The following is a 17,117-nucleotide window of genomic DNA, read 5'->3' on the forward strand; positions in this document are numbered from 1 at the left end:
TTGATAATGAAAAAGATGCATTGGGATCAGCATTCATAGACATTTTGAACACAATTCAGGTTAGACAACATGTATCAGGACCTACTCATTGTCGAAATCATACTCTAGATTTAATACTGTCACATGGAATTGATGTTGATTGTGTTGAAATTATGCAGCCGAACAATGATATCTCAGATCATTATCTAGTCTTGTGCAAACTTCATATAGCTAAAACTGTAAATTCTAATCCTTCTTACAAGTATGGTAGAACCATCACTTCTACCACAAAAGACTGCTTTGTAAGTAATCTTCCTGATTTATCTCAATTCCTCAGCATATCCAATAGCTCAGAACAACTTGATGATGTAACAGGAACTATGGTCTCTCTCTTTTCTAGCATTTTATATACGGTTGCTCCTTTACGCTTAAAGAAGATTAAAGAAGATTAAAGAAAACAGTCTGACACCGTGGTATAATGAGCACACTCGCACCCTAAAGAGAGCAGCCCGGAAAATGGAGCGCAGCTGGAGGAAAACAAAACTAGAGGTATTTCGTATTGCTTGGCGGGAAAGTAACCTATCCTACAGAAAAGCATTAAAAACTGATAGATGTGATTACTTTCGTCTCTTTTAGAAGAAAACAAATATAACCCCAGGTATTTATTCAATACAGTGGCTAAATTAACAACAAACAAAGCATCAACAGGTGTTGACATTTCCCAACATCACAGCAGTAATGACTTTATGAACTACTGTACTTCCAAGATCGATACTATTAGAGATAAAATTGTAACCATGCATCTGTCAGCTACAGTATCACATCAGATAGTGTGCTATAGATCCCCTAAGGAACAGTTCCACTCATACTCTACTATAGGAGAGGAAGAGGAAGAATTGTATAAACTTTTTTTTTTTAATTATCTAAACCAACAACATGTACAGTATGTTAGACCCTAATCCATCTAAGCTCCTGAAAGAGGTGCTTCCAGAAGTCATAGATCATATTCTGACTATTATTAATTTGTCATTGTCATTAGGATATATTCCCAAAACCTTCAAACTGGCTGTAATTAAGCCTTTCATTAAAAAACAAAACAAAACAAAAAAACCTAAAAGAACTAGTTAATTACAGACCGATCTCGAATCTCCCTTTTCTGTCCAAGATACTAGAAAATGTAGTATCCTCACAATTATATTCCTTCTTAGAGAAAAATGGTATCTGTGAGGATTTCCAGTCAGGATTTAGACTGTATTATAGTACTGAGACTGCTCTCATTAGAGTTAAAAATTACCTGCTCTTATCATCTGATCACGGTTGTATCTCTCTATTAGTGCTACTGGATGTAAGCGCTGCGTTCGACACTATTGGCCACAATATTCTTTTGAATAGACTAGAAAACATTAGTGGAAGTGCAATAGCATGGTTCAAATCATACTTATCTCACCGCAATCAATTCATAGTAGTGAATAAAGAGGTATCAAATAGATCACAAGTGCAGTATGAAGTACCTCAAGGCTCAATACTAGGGCCGTTACTTTTCATGCTTTACATGTTACCCCTGAGAGATATCATCAGGAAACACGGTGTTAGCTTTCACTGTTATGCTGATGACATTCATCTCTATATTTCTTAGTGGCCCGGCGAAGAATACCAATTTGAAAAACTAATAGAATACATAATCGATATAAAAAAACTGGATGGCGAGTAATTTCTTACTGCTAAATTAAAAAAATAAAAAAATAAAAACAGAGGTGTTAATTATCAGACCTAAAACCTCTACATTTAATAACCTAGAACACTGTCTAAGAATCGATGGCTGCTCTGTTAATTCTTTGTCATCAGTAAGTAACCTAGGTGTGCTATTTGATAGCAATCTTTCCTTTGAAAACCACATATCTGCCTTTTTCATCTCAAAAATATATCTAAGTTACGACTTATGCTCTCAATGTCAAATGCAGAAATGTTAATCCATGCGTTTATGACCTCAAGGTTAGATTATTGTAATGCTTTATTGAGTGGTTGCTCTGCAAGCTTAATAAACAAACTCCAGCTGGTCCAAAATGCAGCAGCTAGAGTTCTTACTAGAACCAGGAAGTATGACCATATTAGCCCGGTTCTGTCAACACTGCACTGGCTCCCTATTAAACATCGTATAGATTTTAAAATCTTGCTTATTACTTATAAAGCCCTGAGTGGTTTAGCACCTCAGTATTTGAACGAGCTCTTATTGCATTATAGTCCTCCATGTCTGCTGTGTTCTCAAAACTCTGGCAATTTGATAATGCCTAGAATTTCAAAATCAACGGCGGGTGGCAGATCCTTTTCCTATTTAGCACCAAAACTCTGGAATAACCTACCTTACACCTTTCTTAATCCAAACACACTCAAACACCCAAAACCTAAACCAAACACACATCTCTTTAACCTGGCTTACACATAACACACTAACACATTTCTAATATTCAAATCTGATTTTTAGGCTGCGTTAATTAGGACAGCCGGAACTGGGAACACTTCCCATAACACCCAATGCACTTGCTACATTGTTAGAAGAATGGCACCTACGCTAATATTAGTCTGTTTCTTCTCTTTCTTATTCCGAAGTCACCATAGCCACCAGATCCAGTCTGTATCCAGATCAGATGGTCACTGGAGTCACCCAGATCCAGTCTGTATCCAGACCAGATGGTGGATCAGCACCTAGAAAGGACCTCTACAGCCCTGAATGTCAACAGAGACCAGGACAACTAGATGAGCTCCAGAGACAGATCCCCTGTGAAGACCTTGACTCCTAAACGGCCACCGGGACAAACCCACAGGAACCAGATGAGTCCTCTGCACAATGCGACTTTGCTGCTGCCTGGAATTGAACTGCTGGTTTCGTCTGGCCAGAGGAGAACAGGCCCCCCGTCTGAGCCTGGTTTCTCCCAAGGTTTTTTCTCTGTCACCGATGGAGTTTTGGTTCCTTGCCGCTGTCGCCTCTGGCTTGCTTAGTTACGGACACTTAATATCTAGCGACTTGATTGCACAGATACTATTTAAACTGAACTGAGCTGGATGATGACATCACTGAATTCAATGATGAACTGCCTTTAACTGAAAAATGAGTGTTTACTATTGTCCTTTTGCATTATTGACACACTATTTTCCTATTTAATACTGTAAAGTTGCTTTGACACAGTCTGTATTGTTAAAAGCACTATATAAATAAAGGTGACTTGACTTGATTCATATTGCCATGCAGATTTGATCTCAAAAGAAAACTGCTTGGTTTGTATTGAAAATAAGAATTTCACATTTCTGGTTCTCTCATATAGGAAGAAAAAGTGAATCAAGAGAGGCTGAGTTTATGATATGATCTGTATGTTTGTGCTGTAGGTTTCTTTGTTTATGTGAAACCAACTCAGAAAAGAGAGCTGATAATGACCTCCTTGAGAGGAACCACCCAGACCCAGGAGACACGGGACAGTGACAGGGCCTGTAGGCATCTCCCCACGGCCCTACACAGATGACTCTGAAAGTCATATCATACAATCATCATAGTAAACACTGAATCTCCAAGAAAAGCTTCAGAACTTCTAAATATTTGCGTGCAAACATGGTAATTCCTCTCATGGGCATTGCACAAGTATAATTAGGACTATTTTCATCTCAAATTTAAGTAAACGTTCAGAATGGGGGTTTAGGAATCAACAGGAAGAGAAAGATTACAATGGTGAATAACAATGAAATGAGTGTATAGTGTTGGGCCGAGGCCATTAATATGACATGTGACACTGTTTTCATTTATATTCATTTTAGATTTATTATATGTAATTATATTTATTATAATTACCTGTAATATATTAAGATTTTTTTTTTTTGTATTAATTTAGTAATGAATATCATATTACAAAGTTTAGGATCAGTACAATTTCTAATGTTTTTAAAGAAGTCTCTTATGCTCATCAAGGCTGCATTTATTTGATCAAAAATACAGTAAAAACAGTAATATTGTGAAATGTTATTACAATTTAAAATAATGCTTTTCTCCTTTAATATACTTTAAAATGTAATTTATTCCTGAGACGCAAAGCTGAATTTTCAGCATCATTACTCCAGTCATATTGCAGCCAGTGATACTTTATTTTTTATTTGTATTGTTTTATAGAAAATTTAAAAGATTAGAATTTATTCAAAATAGAAATCTTTTGTAACAATATTTCGGGGTCAGTTTAATTTATTTTATTTTATTTTTAATTTTTTTAAAGAATTTAATACTTTTATTCAGCAAAAATATGATACATTTATAAAAAGTAAAAATAATAGTAAATACTGATAAATCCTGATCAAAAGTAGCTTATCACAAGTTCCAATAAATATTAAGCAGCATTTGTTTCCAATAGCCTTATATTAAACAAGCATATTAGCATATTAATTGATTTCGGAAGGATCTTATATTACATATAGGCATAGCCTATATTTAAAGTCATGTTTGGACGTAGTCGATATATAGGCCTATATATATAGGTTTATGTGCGTTGTGTGGGAGTTATGCAAATCTTCATCAGAATGGCCTGCTGTTAAGAAAGCAGAAGTGAAGAACAGGGGCAAATAAAAGGAAGTTTCAGTCCCCTAAAATGTTAAACAACAGTTATAGTAAAGTTTTGTAAGCCCTGCATTATATAGCCTATCATCCATTCATCAGTGTACATAACTATTTTTGCTAGACTATATCTTGCACTTAATATTACAAGGAAGTCAAACGTAAATAGGCTACTGTACATTGCGCAGTGTCTCTTTGGATGTTATCACAACTGTTTCCCACACTCTCATAAGTTTGGGCTCTGGCCTGTTTAAAATAGTGGACATTATAACTTCCTGGGGGCGGAATGCAGTCATTATTTCTGGCGATGTAGTGAAGCGATGCGTTTCCGTTCAGCAGAGGAGGAACATTAAAACTGTCGACATTAACAGCAGCATTAATCTGCTGACAGAAGTCCGTCAGCTCCACCTTCTGCGAGAGTTCACACCTCTCACATCAGTGCTCGGTGCAGTTCAAGAGTTTGCACAGAACTTCTAACTTGAGAAAGCTTACCTGAAGATGATTTGAAGATCGGCTGCTCGGGAATATACTGTCCATGAAAGAAGATGGGACGTCTCTCTATCAAAACCGTTTGTAAAGGCACAGCACTTCTGATCTTTGTCATTCTTCAGGTAAGAGAAGTTCTTTATTTTGCATAGCCTAAATATATATTAGTATAATGTCTGATAGCTGATTAAAACACACGTTCACGCGAGCACTTGTGGCTGTTAACTGTTGAAGGTCTTGCCTGCAAAGAAACCGCGAACTTATATTTCATTGGTTAAAAGACATGGGTTGTTCTTCTCATTGTGTTAAATTAAAAATTCTTGAAATTGTCGGTCCTTCACCCCAGTGTTATTGTGTTTCACTTAGCGGTTATATCTTCCATCCATGGTACTAACCAAATTAGTTTTGTTACACTTACCATAGTTTAACCATGGTATTTGTAGTGAAACTGTGGTTATACTTTGTTCCTAAGCTTACAGTAAACCATGATTAATCTTTAACAAAACACTAAAATGTAGAAATGTCATTGCATTTCCTAAAACACCAACACTAGTGGCATTTATTTTAATGACAAGTTGAAGAAGTTTGTTTGATCAATAAAAAAGTAGGCAACCGTAATACTAAAGTCAGACAGAAATTTGTTGGTTTCCGCTCCAGGAGTTGCTATTCCAAGGCAATCCAAATAAATGTTTGATATTTTGGATGTTATTGCAAAATATGATTCATTTATATATTTATCAGTTATGTAGAGTGGCCCAAAACAGGCAATAAAAAGTATAAAAATCATTGCATTTCATAAATTAAAGTTGAAATGTCACCAAAAGGTTTTTAAGGACAAACAAATTTAGTGTTCAGAATTAATAGTATTTGGACACCAATCAGCTGGATCATGTCACGCTCATAAAAAGGAAGCTTGCAAAAGCTGTCAGAGCCGTGGTACACTTTTATACATTATTTTCCTCTAAAAGATGCATATTAGTATCTCATATGTACATATTAATACATAAAGTGTGCATATTAGTAAAAAAGTACAACTCCAGTGACAGATTTTGAACTTTTGTTTTCCTGAGAGTGTAGTTAATATGATGAACCCTTAGATATTCTGCTCGAATGCCTGTGTGAATATGAGGAGAACTGACTTCATACATCCACTAAAACACCAGTTTATTAAAACCAACCAACAAACATTCACTGTTATGAAATAAAAGGCCTGAAAATAAAACCATTTGCTGGTCTGCAATATCTTAATATAAAATCTAATTCAAACACCAGATTCAATCAGGATTCGGGATCAGCTGTGAAGAGCCAGTTACTCTTTGTAAGCTTCATTGGGTGATTTGTATCAAGATTATCCTCATTTTGTGTGTCTGACAATCTTCCTGAGAAGTTTCTACTTACTGTACAAAGTCAGAATTGTAATATGACGTGTTTTATGACGTTATGCGATTGGAATAAATGCATAGAACAAATGTTTCTCTCACTTTTCTCTCTTTTTATTTATTGAACAAGAAACAAGAAACTTTTATTAGTGCTGATGCAACAAAATAAAGAACAAAATAAATAAAATGCATATTAATTAATGCATATGCAATCACATAAGCACATATACAGATACAGTTTTGTATACTGCTTTGCATATCACGTTTTTGTCATTCCAAACATTGCTGAGAGAGCTTCAAAAAGGAAAAAAAGTGCCTCAGAAGCATTATAATGTTTTTCCATATGAGGTGCAGTATTTTCCTAGCTTTCTAAAGCCATACGATAAGCTTTGTTTGATGAACAGACTCAAATTTGCATCGAGTCGGGATTAGTGAGTTAAGAAAAACATTCCAAGTCTTAAACAAAACAACTTAAACAAATGTATTAAAAAGATTATGCATTTGATATCACGATCCTCTCATGTTTCCCTCATATTTCTCACATGGACAATAAAATTATAAGATGGCCAATTTATACAAGTAAAAGACAGGTTTTTAGGTGTAAACTACTGATTTGTGAAAAAGAAGGTCTTAAAGGGATACTCCACCCCAAAATGAAAATTTTGTCATTAATCACTTACCCCCATGTCGTTCCAAACCCGTAAAAGCTCCGATGGTCTTGGGAACACAATTTAAGATATTTTGAATGAAAACCGAGAGGCCTGTGACTGTCCCATAGACTACCAAGTAAATAACAGTGTCAAGGTCCAGAAAAGGTATGAAAGTCGTCGTCAGAAAACTAAATCTGCCATCATACTTTCAATCTCTTACAAAAAAATCTTCCCATCGCTTCATATAACACAGAGAAAACTAAAATAACGACTTTATTCAATAATTCCTTTGTCAAAGGTCTCCTCTGTCTCCCCATATCACTGTATGTTGCATATGCTCTTCTGTATCACCCACACCACAAGGGTGCACTGTTTCTACGTGTATTTAGCTTTGATTTGAAATAAAACACAGCATCCTTGTGGCGTGGATGATACAGAAGAGCATACCCAGCATACGTGATATGGAGAGACACAGAGGAGACTGTTGACCTTTTATGGACCTTGAAAAGTTGTTATTTTTGTTTTCTTTGCTTACAAAAAAGTGTTCCCATCGCTTCATATAACACAGATTGCACGTCTGATGGCAGATGGAGAATTCTGACGACAACTTTCATACCTTTTATGGACCTTGACATTGTTATTTACTTGGCAGTCTATTGGACAGTCACAGGTCTCCAGGTTTTCATCCAACATATCTTAAATTATGTTCCGAAGACGAAAGGAGCTTTACGGGTTTGGAACGACATGGGGGTAAGTGAATAATGACAAAATTTTAAATTTTTTGAGGTGGAGTATCACTTTAATTTTTATTAAATGGGCACTTGTAGCATACTTCACAATTAAAAAATAAATGATGCCTATCAGACTTTTTTCTTGTAATTCTGAGAAACTCGCAGTTGTGAGAAACAAGTCAGAATTGTGAGATATAAATGTGTAATTCTGACTTTATAACATGCATTTTTTACCTCAGAATTGGACTTTATAGCTCACAGTTTCGAGTTTATATTTCACAATACTGGGAAAAAACATCAGAATCACTCATTTGCATTTAATATAAATTTAAATAAATAAATTTCCTAAAACATTTGCATTCAGTTCACACTTAAGTAGATTCATTCAAAGTATTTAATTTCCATAAGTAGTTCTCTTTTTAAAAGTATGCTGAAGTGTGCTTCTTCTTCACACGGGTTCCTTGAGGTTTTCTTAGACTATGATCTGTTGTGAAAATATTTTGCCAGATCTAAATGGGAAGTAGGTGGAATTGCTTGGAACAAATGCAAATGTGCTTGTTGCATGTTGTTCATTGAGGCTGAGAGCATGAGAGCTGATGATCTGAGCTTTTTAAATCACCATATCAACTGACTTGACAGTTTTCCAGTTTCTGATAAATTACAGTTGTAGGCCATAAAATGTTTATTATGACTGCTGCAACATAATTGCCGGCTCTTAGCCAATGATAACAAATAATGTATCCGGTTACTGAACATATTTTAAGGGTTACGAACCACCTCTGTCTTGAGAGTTAAACAATAAGGTCTTGAAAAGAACAGAAATTGGCCTTGTGATCGTATCAAAGTGTGAACCTGAGTCTCAGGCCAGACGGTCTGGGGTCACGGTGCTGGAAAGCCCAGTCTTAAGAAGTTTACTTCATTCTTTTCCTGTTATTCTCACCACTTGATGGCTTCGGCCGCCCCGTTCTCCCAGCACACAGGAAGTTGTACTGCTTTCAGGCCTGCTGTTTTGGCCAGTGAGTTCAGCACAACAACAGTATCCTAGAAGGTCAGGAATATATTTACCAATTACACCAAAATGCAGCAGCAGCTTTGAGTGGGCCAGATAGTTTAGCTAGTTTGTCATTAAGAATTGGCTCTTACTGTGGCCAAACTGTAATTTTAAGTAACAATAATTCAGTATCTCTTACATTTGTTTGGTCCAAAGCATGTTTTTTTTTTTTTCATTCACTAAACAGATAATGAGTGATTGTCTTAATTTTTTATTTGTTCCTCACATAAAGCTATCGTTAGACTATTTTTAGTATATTTTTATTTTTGGATCTTTTTCAATCTCAAATGAAAGCACTTGTGGCATAATGTTGATTACCACAAAAATTAATTTCCACTTTTCTTTCTTTCTTTCTTTCTTTCTTTCTTTCTTTCTTTCTTTCTTTCTTTCTTTCTTTCTGTAAAAAACACTAAAAGACTCAATGTTTCAAGAGTATAGAGACAAGACGTGAACAATTTGTTTAATAATAATATAATAATAATAATATAAAATATAATATACTATATATAATATAATAATATACATATAACAAAATACATAATTATTAAATACATGTAATCTGAAATAATAATAATAATAATAACGCATTATAAATAAAAATTAAACCTTAAAATAATGTTTCAATAATTTAAAGACAAGATGTGAACAATGTTTAAAAAATATAAATAAGCATAACTTAATCATAATAATATATTACTATACTATATATGATGTAATAATATACATATATAATACTATATGTAATATGTAATTAATAAATAAATACAACAAAAACAATAATAATGTAACAAATATATAGTAAAAATTAAACATTAAAACTGTTTCAATTGTATAAAGACAAGATGTGAACAATAATGTGTAATAATTTAATTATATATAATGTAATAATAAAAATATACAGTAATACACTATATATAATGTTATAATAGAAATGTTGTATAAAATATATAATTAATAAATATAACATGAATAAACAAGTAAATAAATACAACAACCAATAATATGATGAAAAATTATGCCAAGCATATGCAACTTTATTGCCATGACAACATAATGTCTAAAACTGTAAAGCAACCATAAAAATGAAAAGGAAAAATTGCATAGCTCAAAGAATGCAGAAGTTTTGGCAGAAAAAATGTATGTACTGTAAGTGTTTTTTTTTTTTTTCATAAAATGATATGCTTTACATGTTCTGTTTTTAAATCCTCCAAAAATCTGATTTTTGTTTCTTAATTAATACAAGAGCCAAAATGTAACCTGCATTTTGTAAAGGTGGGATGAGTTTTTCCTTGGAACATTTTTGTGGTAATCAACATTATGCCACAAATGACTCGAACTTGAACTGAACCCAGAATATTCCTGATATTCCTAGTCACAGTCTCCATTGAAAAGGAACTGCATGGAAAAGAACAACCAGTCCGATTCTCCTCATGTGTCCAGTGGTGGAAATGAAACCATATGGGTTTAGATTAACAGGGTGACAGTCATTTTGAAATTAACTATTCATGCATGGCTATGTTAGTGGTTTATTTCTTTCCCTTGTTGTTGGGTGTTTTCTCTTTAACAATTTGCATCTATTAAGTTGCCAACTTCCCTTTCCTTCTCACGAAATCATTTTAATATGATGCAGGGTTATTTGGTTTATTGTGCATTTGGTTTGATAAGAAAGATGTATATTTTGCATGGTTAATTTATGAAAACTTTACAAACCTGGAAAGCTTGTGGTTATAAATTAGCTTTCACGGAACAGGTACTGTGTGTATCTGTGTGTGTCATTAATATTCTGTTAATATTATACCTTAAAGCATATCATATTCCAGTTTATACAGTGCCTTGCGAAAGTGTTCAAACCCCTTCATTTGTTTTCACATTTTGTTATATTGCTGCCTTATTTTAAACTGTTTTAAATTACCCCCCCCCCCACATCAATCTTCACTCCATATACCATAATGGCAAAGCAAATAACAGTTATTTTTTTTAACATCTTAGCAAATTTATTAAAGATAAAAACTTATATGATTCCCTTGCATAAGCATTCAAACCTATATCTGGGACCTATATCTCAGGAGCATTCATATTGCTTGTAGATGTTACTACACTTCAAGTGAAGTTAACCTGTGGCAAATTCAATTGAATGGGTATGATTTGGAAAGGCACATGTCTTAATAAAAGTTCTAACAGCTGAAAATGCATATTAGAGCAAAAACCAAGCCCTGAGGTCAAAAGAACTTCCTATAGCACTCAGAAACAGGTTTGCTTCAAACAACACATCAGAGGAAGAGTTCAGAAAAAAATCTGCTTCATTGAAGGTTCACAGAAGCATGTAGCCTCCATTATCCATAACAGAAGACTTTGGAACAACCAGGACTCTTCCTAGAGCTGGCCTCCTGGCCAAACTGAACAACTGAAGAAGAAGGGCCTTGTCTAGACTGGTGACCAAAATGCTGGTCATTCTAAACCTACAGAAGGACAAACATCACTGCAACACTCCACCGATCCATGCTTTATGAAGGTGTGGCAAACTGGTATGATGAACCTCAATTCCAAGCATAATGTTTGAAGGAAACCAGCTATGCTCATCACCTACAGAGCACCACCCAAAAGTAATGTGTGCTGGTAGCAGCCTCAGGCTGTGGGGCTGTTTTTTCAGCAGCAGGGACTGAGGGACTCGTCAGAGTAGAAGAAAATCTCAATGCACCAACATGTTGAGATAGCATTAATGAAGACCTATTCCAGAGCATTCAGAACCTCAGACTGGGCAGAAAGTTTGATAACCCTAAGGACACAGCAAGAGTGGCTTATAAACAACTCTGTGAATGTCCTTGAGTGGCCCAGCAAGAGCCTGGCCTTGAACTCAATCAAATATTTCTGAAGAAACCTGAAAATTTGCATCTGTCCCCATCCAACCTGACAGAGCTTGAGAGGTGAAGAGATGAGGAGAAGGATGGCAGATAATTGCCAAATGCTGATGTGCAAAGCTTGTCGCATCATATCCAGAATACTTGAGGATGTTAAGGTGCTTCACTAAGTACTGAGTTAAGGGTTTGAATACTTATGCAATACACTTATTTCAGGTTTTTTTATTTGTTATAAATTTACAAAGTTGTGACAGTTCTGTTTTTGCTTTGTCATTATGGTGTATGGAGTGTAGATTGATTTGGGAAAAAAGTCATTTAAAGCAGTTTAACATAAGGCTGCAACACAACAAAACGTGACTAAAATGAAGGGGTTTGAATACTTTTGCAAGGCACTGTATAAACTTCTGGTAAACCCGATTGTATCCCAGCACTGAATCTATTTTGTGTAGCTTTTTCAAATCTATTTTATAGCTTTTCAACTGTTATTAATTGTAGGCATGCAGGTTTTGTAACAGAGCAAGTATAGGCTATATGATATGAGTATAGTATGTGGGGAAGTGAGGTAAATCTCACAAGGAACTATAATAAAAATAATGTAAACGCAACATGTAAATAAATGTGACTTGACGTGACCAAATATAAGGAAGGTTTTGCCATTATGTTGTCCAGACGGGTTAAAATCTTGACTCTTACTTGTGCAATAAAGCAATAAAATAATTAAATACTGTATTAGCATAGTCAAATATTTTTCTCTTACAAACAATTTTTCCATTTGCTCTGATAAGGCAAGCGATGCAAATTTAATTTAGAAAAACAAATTCAGTGTTTGCAAGCCTGTTGATGTGTAACAGTTGGTGTTCTTAATCCAACTGTTTTTACTAGCATACACCCTAGGAAATGATACCAGTGACGCCAGCATTTGCTAGCCAAATGATTTTATTTTATTTATTCATTCATTTATTCATATTTTGATGCAGAAAATTAAGTTGCTATACCTATTCCTGCAAATAAAAACATGGGGAATAATACAACAGGAACACCCCACGAGAACTGCAGTTTTGGAGATGCTCTGATCCAGTCGCCATCACAATTTGGAACTTGTCAAACTCGCTCGCCCATTTTTCCTGCTTACAAAACATCCACATGCTGCCTAATAAAAAAATTTCCACTAGGAAGAGATAATCACACACACACACACACACACACACACACACACACACACACACACACACACACACACACACACACACACACACAGACTTTAGCACCATTATAAAGTGGCGGTCTGTGACCTTGGGTGGAGGGCAGGCAGGACAATATATAGAAATTGCATTGTGACTAGTGAGGAGTGGAGGGGCATGATGGGAAATGGCAACTTTGTGCTTTGGGTGCAGCTCTTCCTGACCCTTAAGTGCCAAACGCCGAGCTAAGTAAACATTATATATTAAGAATATCCTTTAACTCATATTTTTATTTCAAATGAGTTTTGCTCTCCTTCTTTGTGTGGACTTGCTTTGCCATTTTAAAGTAAAGCTGCTTAATGGCAATAGATCATCATGGTTTTATATTTAACAGTATAGTAAATATTTGATTGCTATATTGGGTAGTTTTTGGAAAGCTTCCCTCTCAGTAGTAAGTCAACAGTCTCTTTGTTAGTGACAAGGAAGTTAGTTCGGTGATGTCATTACTCATTTAGTTTTTCTTGTGATATTCAGGGAAGAGCGTGTCAGTGTTTGTACCCCGAGGCTGAGAGGGAAGAACTCAGTTTCCATCTAATATTAAATGAGTTTCGGTGTTCATTGTGTATAATACTTCCCTTGAACATCCTTTTGAGCAGTACTTCACTGTATCTCATTATTTCTGATGTCGGCAAACTGCTTAGAGAATAGCATGAAAGCATTCACAACATAAAATTCACTGTCATGTCATCTACTCTAAAACAGATATAATTGTGATAAGACAGCATTTAATCTGTAATAAGCATTTTGCATGTTCTTGTTTACATGAGTGGTTTAAAGAAGCAAAGACAGAAAAGTCAATGTCTCCATCTAGAGGTAAAACATGTATTGGATCTCATTCTAGCCATTAAATGACTGCGGTTTACGGTTAGGTTAATATAATGAAAATTGTATAAACATGACAACATAAACAGATAATTTGAATGATAATTTGAATTTGAATTTTTTATTATTTTTTTTTACTCGAAGCATAAACCATAAGATATGTCCACCCTGTCATGGAGATAAACTGTATATTACTGTTAAATATGTTTTCATTGCAATGTTAAGATGCAAATGATATTTTCTGAAAGGTATAATGTCCCTTTCCTAAACAGGGTTATTTGTTTGCTTAAGATTTTATGTAAACCATGTGTTTTTAAAGAAACTCATACAACACATGTATTTGTTCTTATTTGGAGAAAACTGTGATATTTGGATGCAGTTATTTGTTTGCATGTTATTGCCCCCACACCTAGCTATTGAACACACAGGATTATATATATACAGTACAGGTCAAAAGTTTGGAAACATTACTATTTTTAATGTTTTTGAAAGAAGTCTCTTCTGCTCATCAAGCCTGCATTTATTTGATCAAAAATTCAGAAAAAAACGTAATATTGTGAAGTCTTATTACAACTTAAAATAATAGTTTTCTATTTGAATATACTTAAAAAAAAAAAAATTATTCCTGTGATGCAAAGCTGAATTTTCAGCATCATTATTCCAGCCTTCAGTGTCACATGTAACATCCAGTCTATCACATGATCATTTAAAAATCATTCTAATATTCTGATTTATTATGAGTGTTGGAAACAGTTCTGCTGTCTAATATATTTGATGAATAAAAGGTTTAAAAAGAACTGCATTTATTCAAAATAAAAAAAAAATTCTAATAATATATATTCTAATAATATATTTTCTTTAGTATCACTTTATCAATTTAACACATCCTTGCTGAATAAAAGTATTGATTTTATTTAAAAAAAAAGAAAGAAAAAAAATGACTGACCCCAAATTACTGACCAGTAGTGTATATTGTTATTACAAAATATTTATATTTTTAAAACATAGCTTCTTTTTTTTTTTTACTTTTTATTCATCAAAGTATTCTAAAAAAGTATCACATGTTCTGAAAAAATATTAAGCAGCAGAACTGTTTCCAACTTTAATAATGAATCATCATATTAGAATGATTTCTAAAGGATCATGTGATAATGATCCTAAAAATTCAGCTTTACATCACAGAAATAAATGATAATTTAAAGTATAATAAATGTAAAAATTATTTTAAATTGTAATAATATATCACAATATTACATTTGTTTTCTGTATTTTTGACCAAATAAATGCAGGCTTGATGAGCAGAAGAAACTTCTTTCAAAAACCTTAAAAATAGTAATGTTTCCAAACTTTTGACCTGTACTGTATATTATATATGACTGCAATATTATTTAAATGTTATTTTAAAATATCAAGATGACAGGGTGGACCAGCACATGACGGGGTGGACACATAAAGCAGAACACATATTATATAATAATAAATGATAAAATTACATCCTCAATCGCACTAATATTAAAATTAATCATATAATAATAAAAAATAATATAATTACATTCTTAGTCAGATTGATCATAAATTTTATGATTTGACTATATTCTACTCTCATTCAGATTTAATGAGCAGTGCATGGGACATACCTGTAGCAAATCAATCACCAATCAAAATAAGATGAGTAATCACAATATTTAGTTTAAAAATGGACCAATCAGAGTTTCTGTTCACTTATGTCTGGATTTAAGGGCAATTTAAGTCTGAAGTCGACAGTTAATTAATTAAAGTCCAGGTTTAAGTTGTTTTGTGTGACTTAGACTATCATTACTTGAGTTTTCATCTCTATTAATTATGCACTTTACTTTTCTCTGCAGGGGTTGAATGCAGAGACAGGTCAGTACTAATATTTACAGTCACAGTATCAAATATCAGTTAATATGTTTATATCCTGTTACTGTAATACAATATGTAATGCTGTTTACACTTAATGTCATACATTCTTCAATTAATAATTATTTCTATACATAATTTCATTACATTCAGACATTTTCTTTTATGCATGTCAATGAATATTACTTAAATTATAATTTTATTTCTTCATAAATCTAAATGTCCCAGCAGCCACAACAAGCACAAGCACTCTTTCAACTGAGTCTCAAACAAGTGAGTATTTTTTTTCATGGATGACTAAGTAAATGGGGTAATAGGAAAATGATACTGATAATGTGGTATATTGTAATGATAACTGTGCTTATTTCATGTCAAATTCCCAAGTATCAAACATCAGCATCTAGCCTGGTGTTAAATTTACATTTGGTGTTAGGAAATAGTTAAAATATTGTATTCATACAGATTATAGCAATTTAATGTCTATAATTCTTGCAGTGCAAAAATGTGACTGTATGCAAAAAAAAAAAAAAAAAAAAAAAAAAAAAAAAAAAAAAAAAAAAAAAATAAATATAATGAAAAAGCATGAAATCATACAGGTGCATCTCAAAAATCACAAAAACACAAAAAAAAGTGCATCTCAATAAATTAGAATGTCGTGGAAAAGTTCATTTATTTCAGTAATTCAACTCAAATTGTGAAACTCAAATTGTGTATTAAATAAATTCAATTCACACAGATTGAAGTAGTTTAAGTCTTTGGTTCTTTTAATTGTTATGATTTTGGCTCACATTTAACAAAAACCCACCAATTCACTATCCCATCAAATTAGAATACTTCATAAGACCGAAAAAAAAAAAAAAAAAAAAAACTTTTTAGTGATTTGTTGGCCTTCTGGAAAGTATGTTCATTTACTGTACATGTACATAATACTTGGTAGGGGCTCCTTTTGCTTTAATTACTGCCTCAATTCGGTGTGGCCTGGAGGTGATCAGTTTGTGGCACTGCTGAGGTGGTATGGAAGCCCAGGTTTCTTTGACAGTGGGCTTCAGCTCATCTGCATTTTTTTGGTCTCGTTTCTCATTTTGCTCTTGACAATACCCCATAGATTCTCTCTGGGGTTCAGGTCAGGGGAGTTTGCTGGCCAGTCAAGCACACCAACACCATGGTCATTTGACCAATTTTTGGTGCTTTTGGCAGTGTGGGCAGGTGCCAAATCCTGCTGGAAAATGAAATCAGCATCTTAAAAAAGCTGGTCAGCAGAATGAAGCATGAAGTGGTCCAAAATTTCTTGGTAAACGGGTGCAGTGACTTTGGTTTTCAAAAAACACAATGGACCAACACCAACTTAACACTGGACTTTAAGCACATCACAGACTGTGGAAACTTAACACTGGACTTTAAGCAACTTGGGCTATGACCCTTCCTCCAGACTCTAGGACCTTGGTTTCCAA

The 17,117-nt window shown here is 33.9% G+C and overlaps 1 protein-coding gene across 5 annotated transcripts in view; it reads left to right on the forward strand.

Annotated features, from left to right (window-relative positions):
• Positions 1-4,562: 4,562 nt before the first annotated feature.
• LOC122142475 (cell wall adhesin EAP1) overlaps positions 4,563-17,117 on the forward strand; it is a 32,493-nt gene continuing 19,938 nt past the window's right edge. Inside the window, exons 1-3 of one of the 5 annotated variants that reach the window (XM_042753382.1) lie at positions 4,563-5,178; positions 15,651-15,669; positions 15,895-15,939. In XM_042753382.1, the coding sequence (XP_042609316.1) occupies positions 5,113-5,178; positions 15,651-15,669; positions 15,895-15,939 (130 nt within the window). In that variant the 5' untranslated portion in view covers positions 4,563-5,112. The remainder of the gene's footprint in view (positions 5,179-15,650; positions 15,670-15,894; positions 15,940-17,117) is intronic. The other 4 variants (XM_042753387.1, XM_042753385.1, XM_042753383.1 and 1 more) reach the window with 4 other exon arrangements.

The sequence above is a fragment of the Cyprinus carpio genome, chromosome B25 (genome assembly GCF_018340385.1).
Source record: "Cyprinus carpio isolate SPL01 chromosome B25, ASM1834038v1, whole genome shotgun sequence".
NCBI lineage: Eukaryota > Metazoa > Chordata > Actinopteri > Cypriniformes > Cyprinidae > Cyprinus > Cyprinus carpio.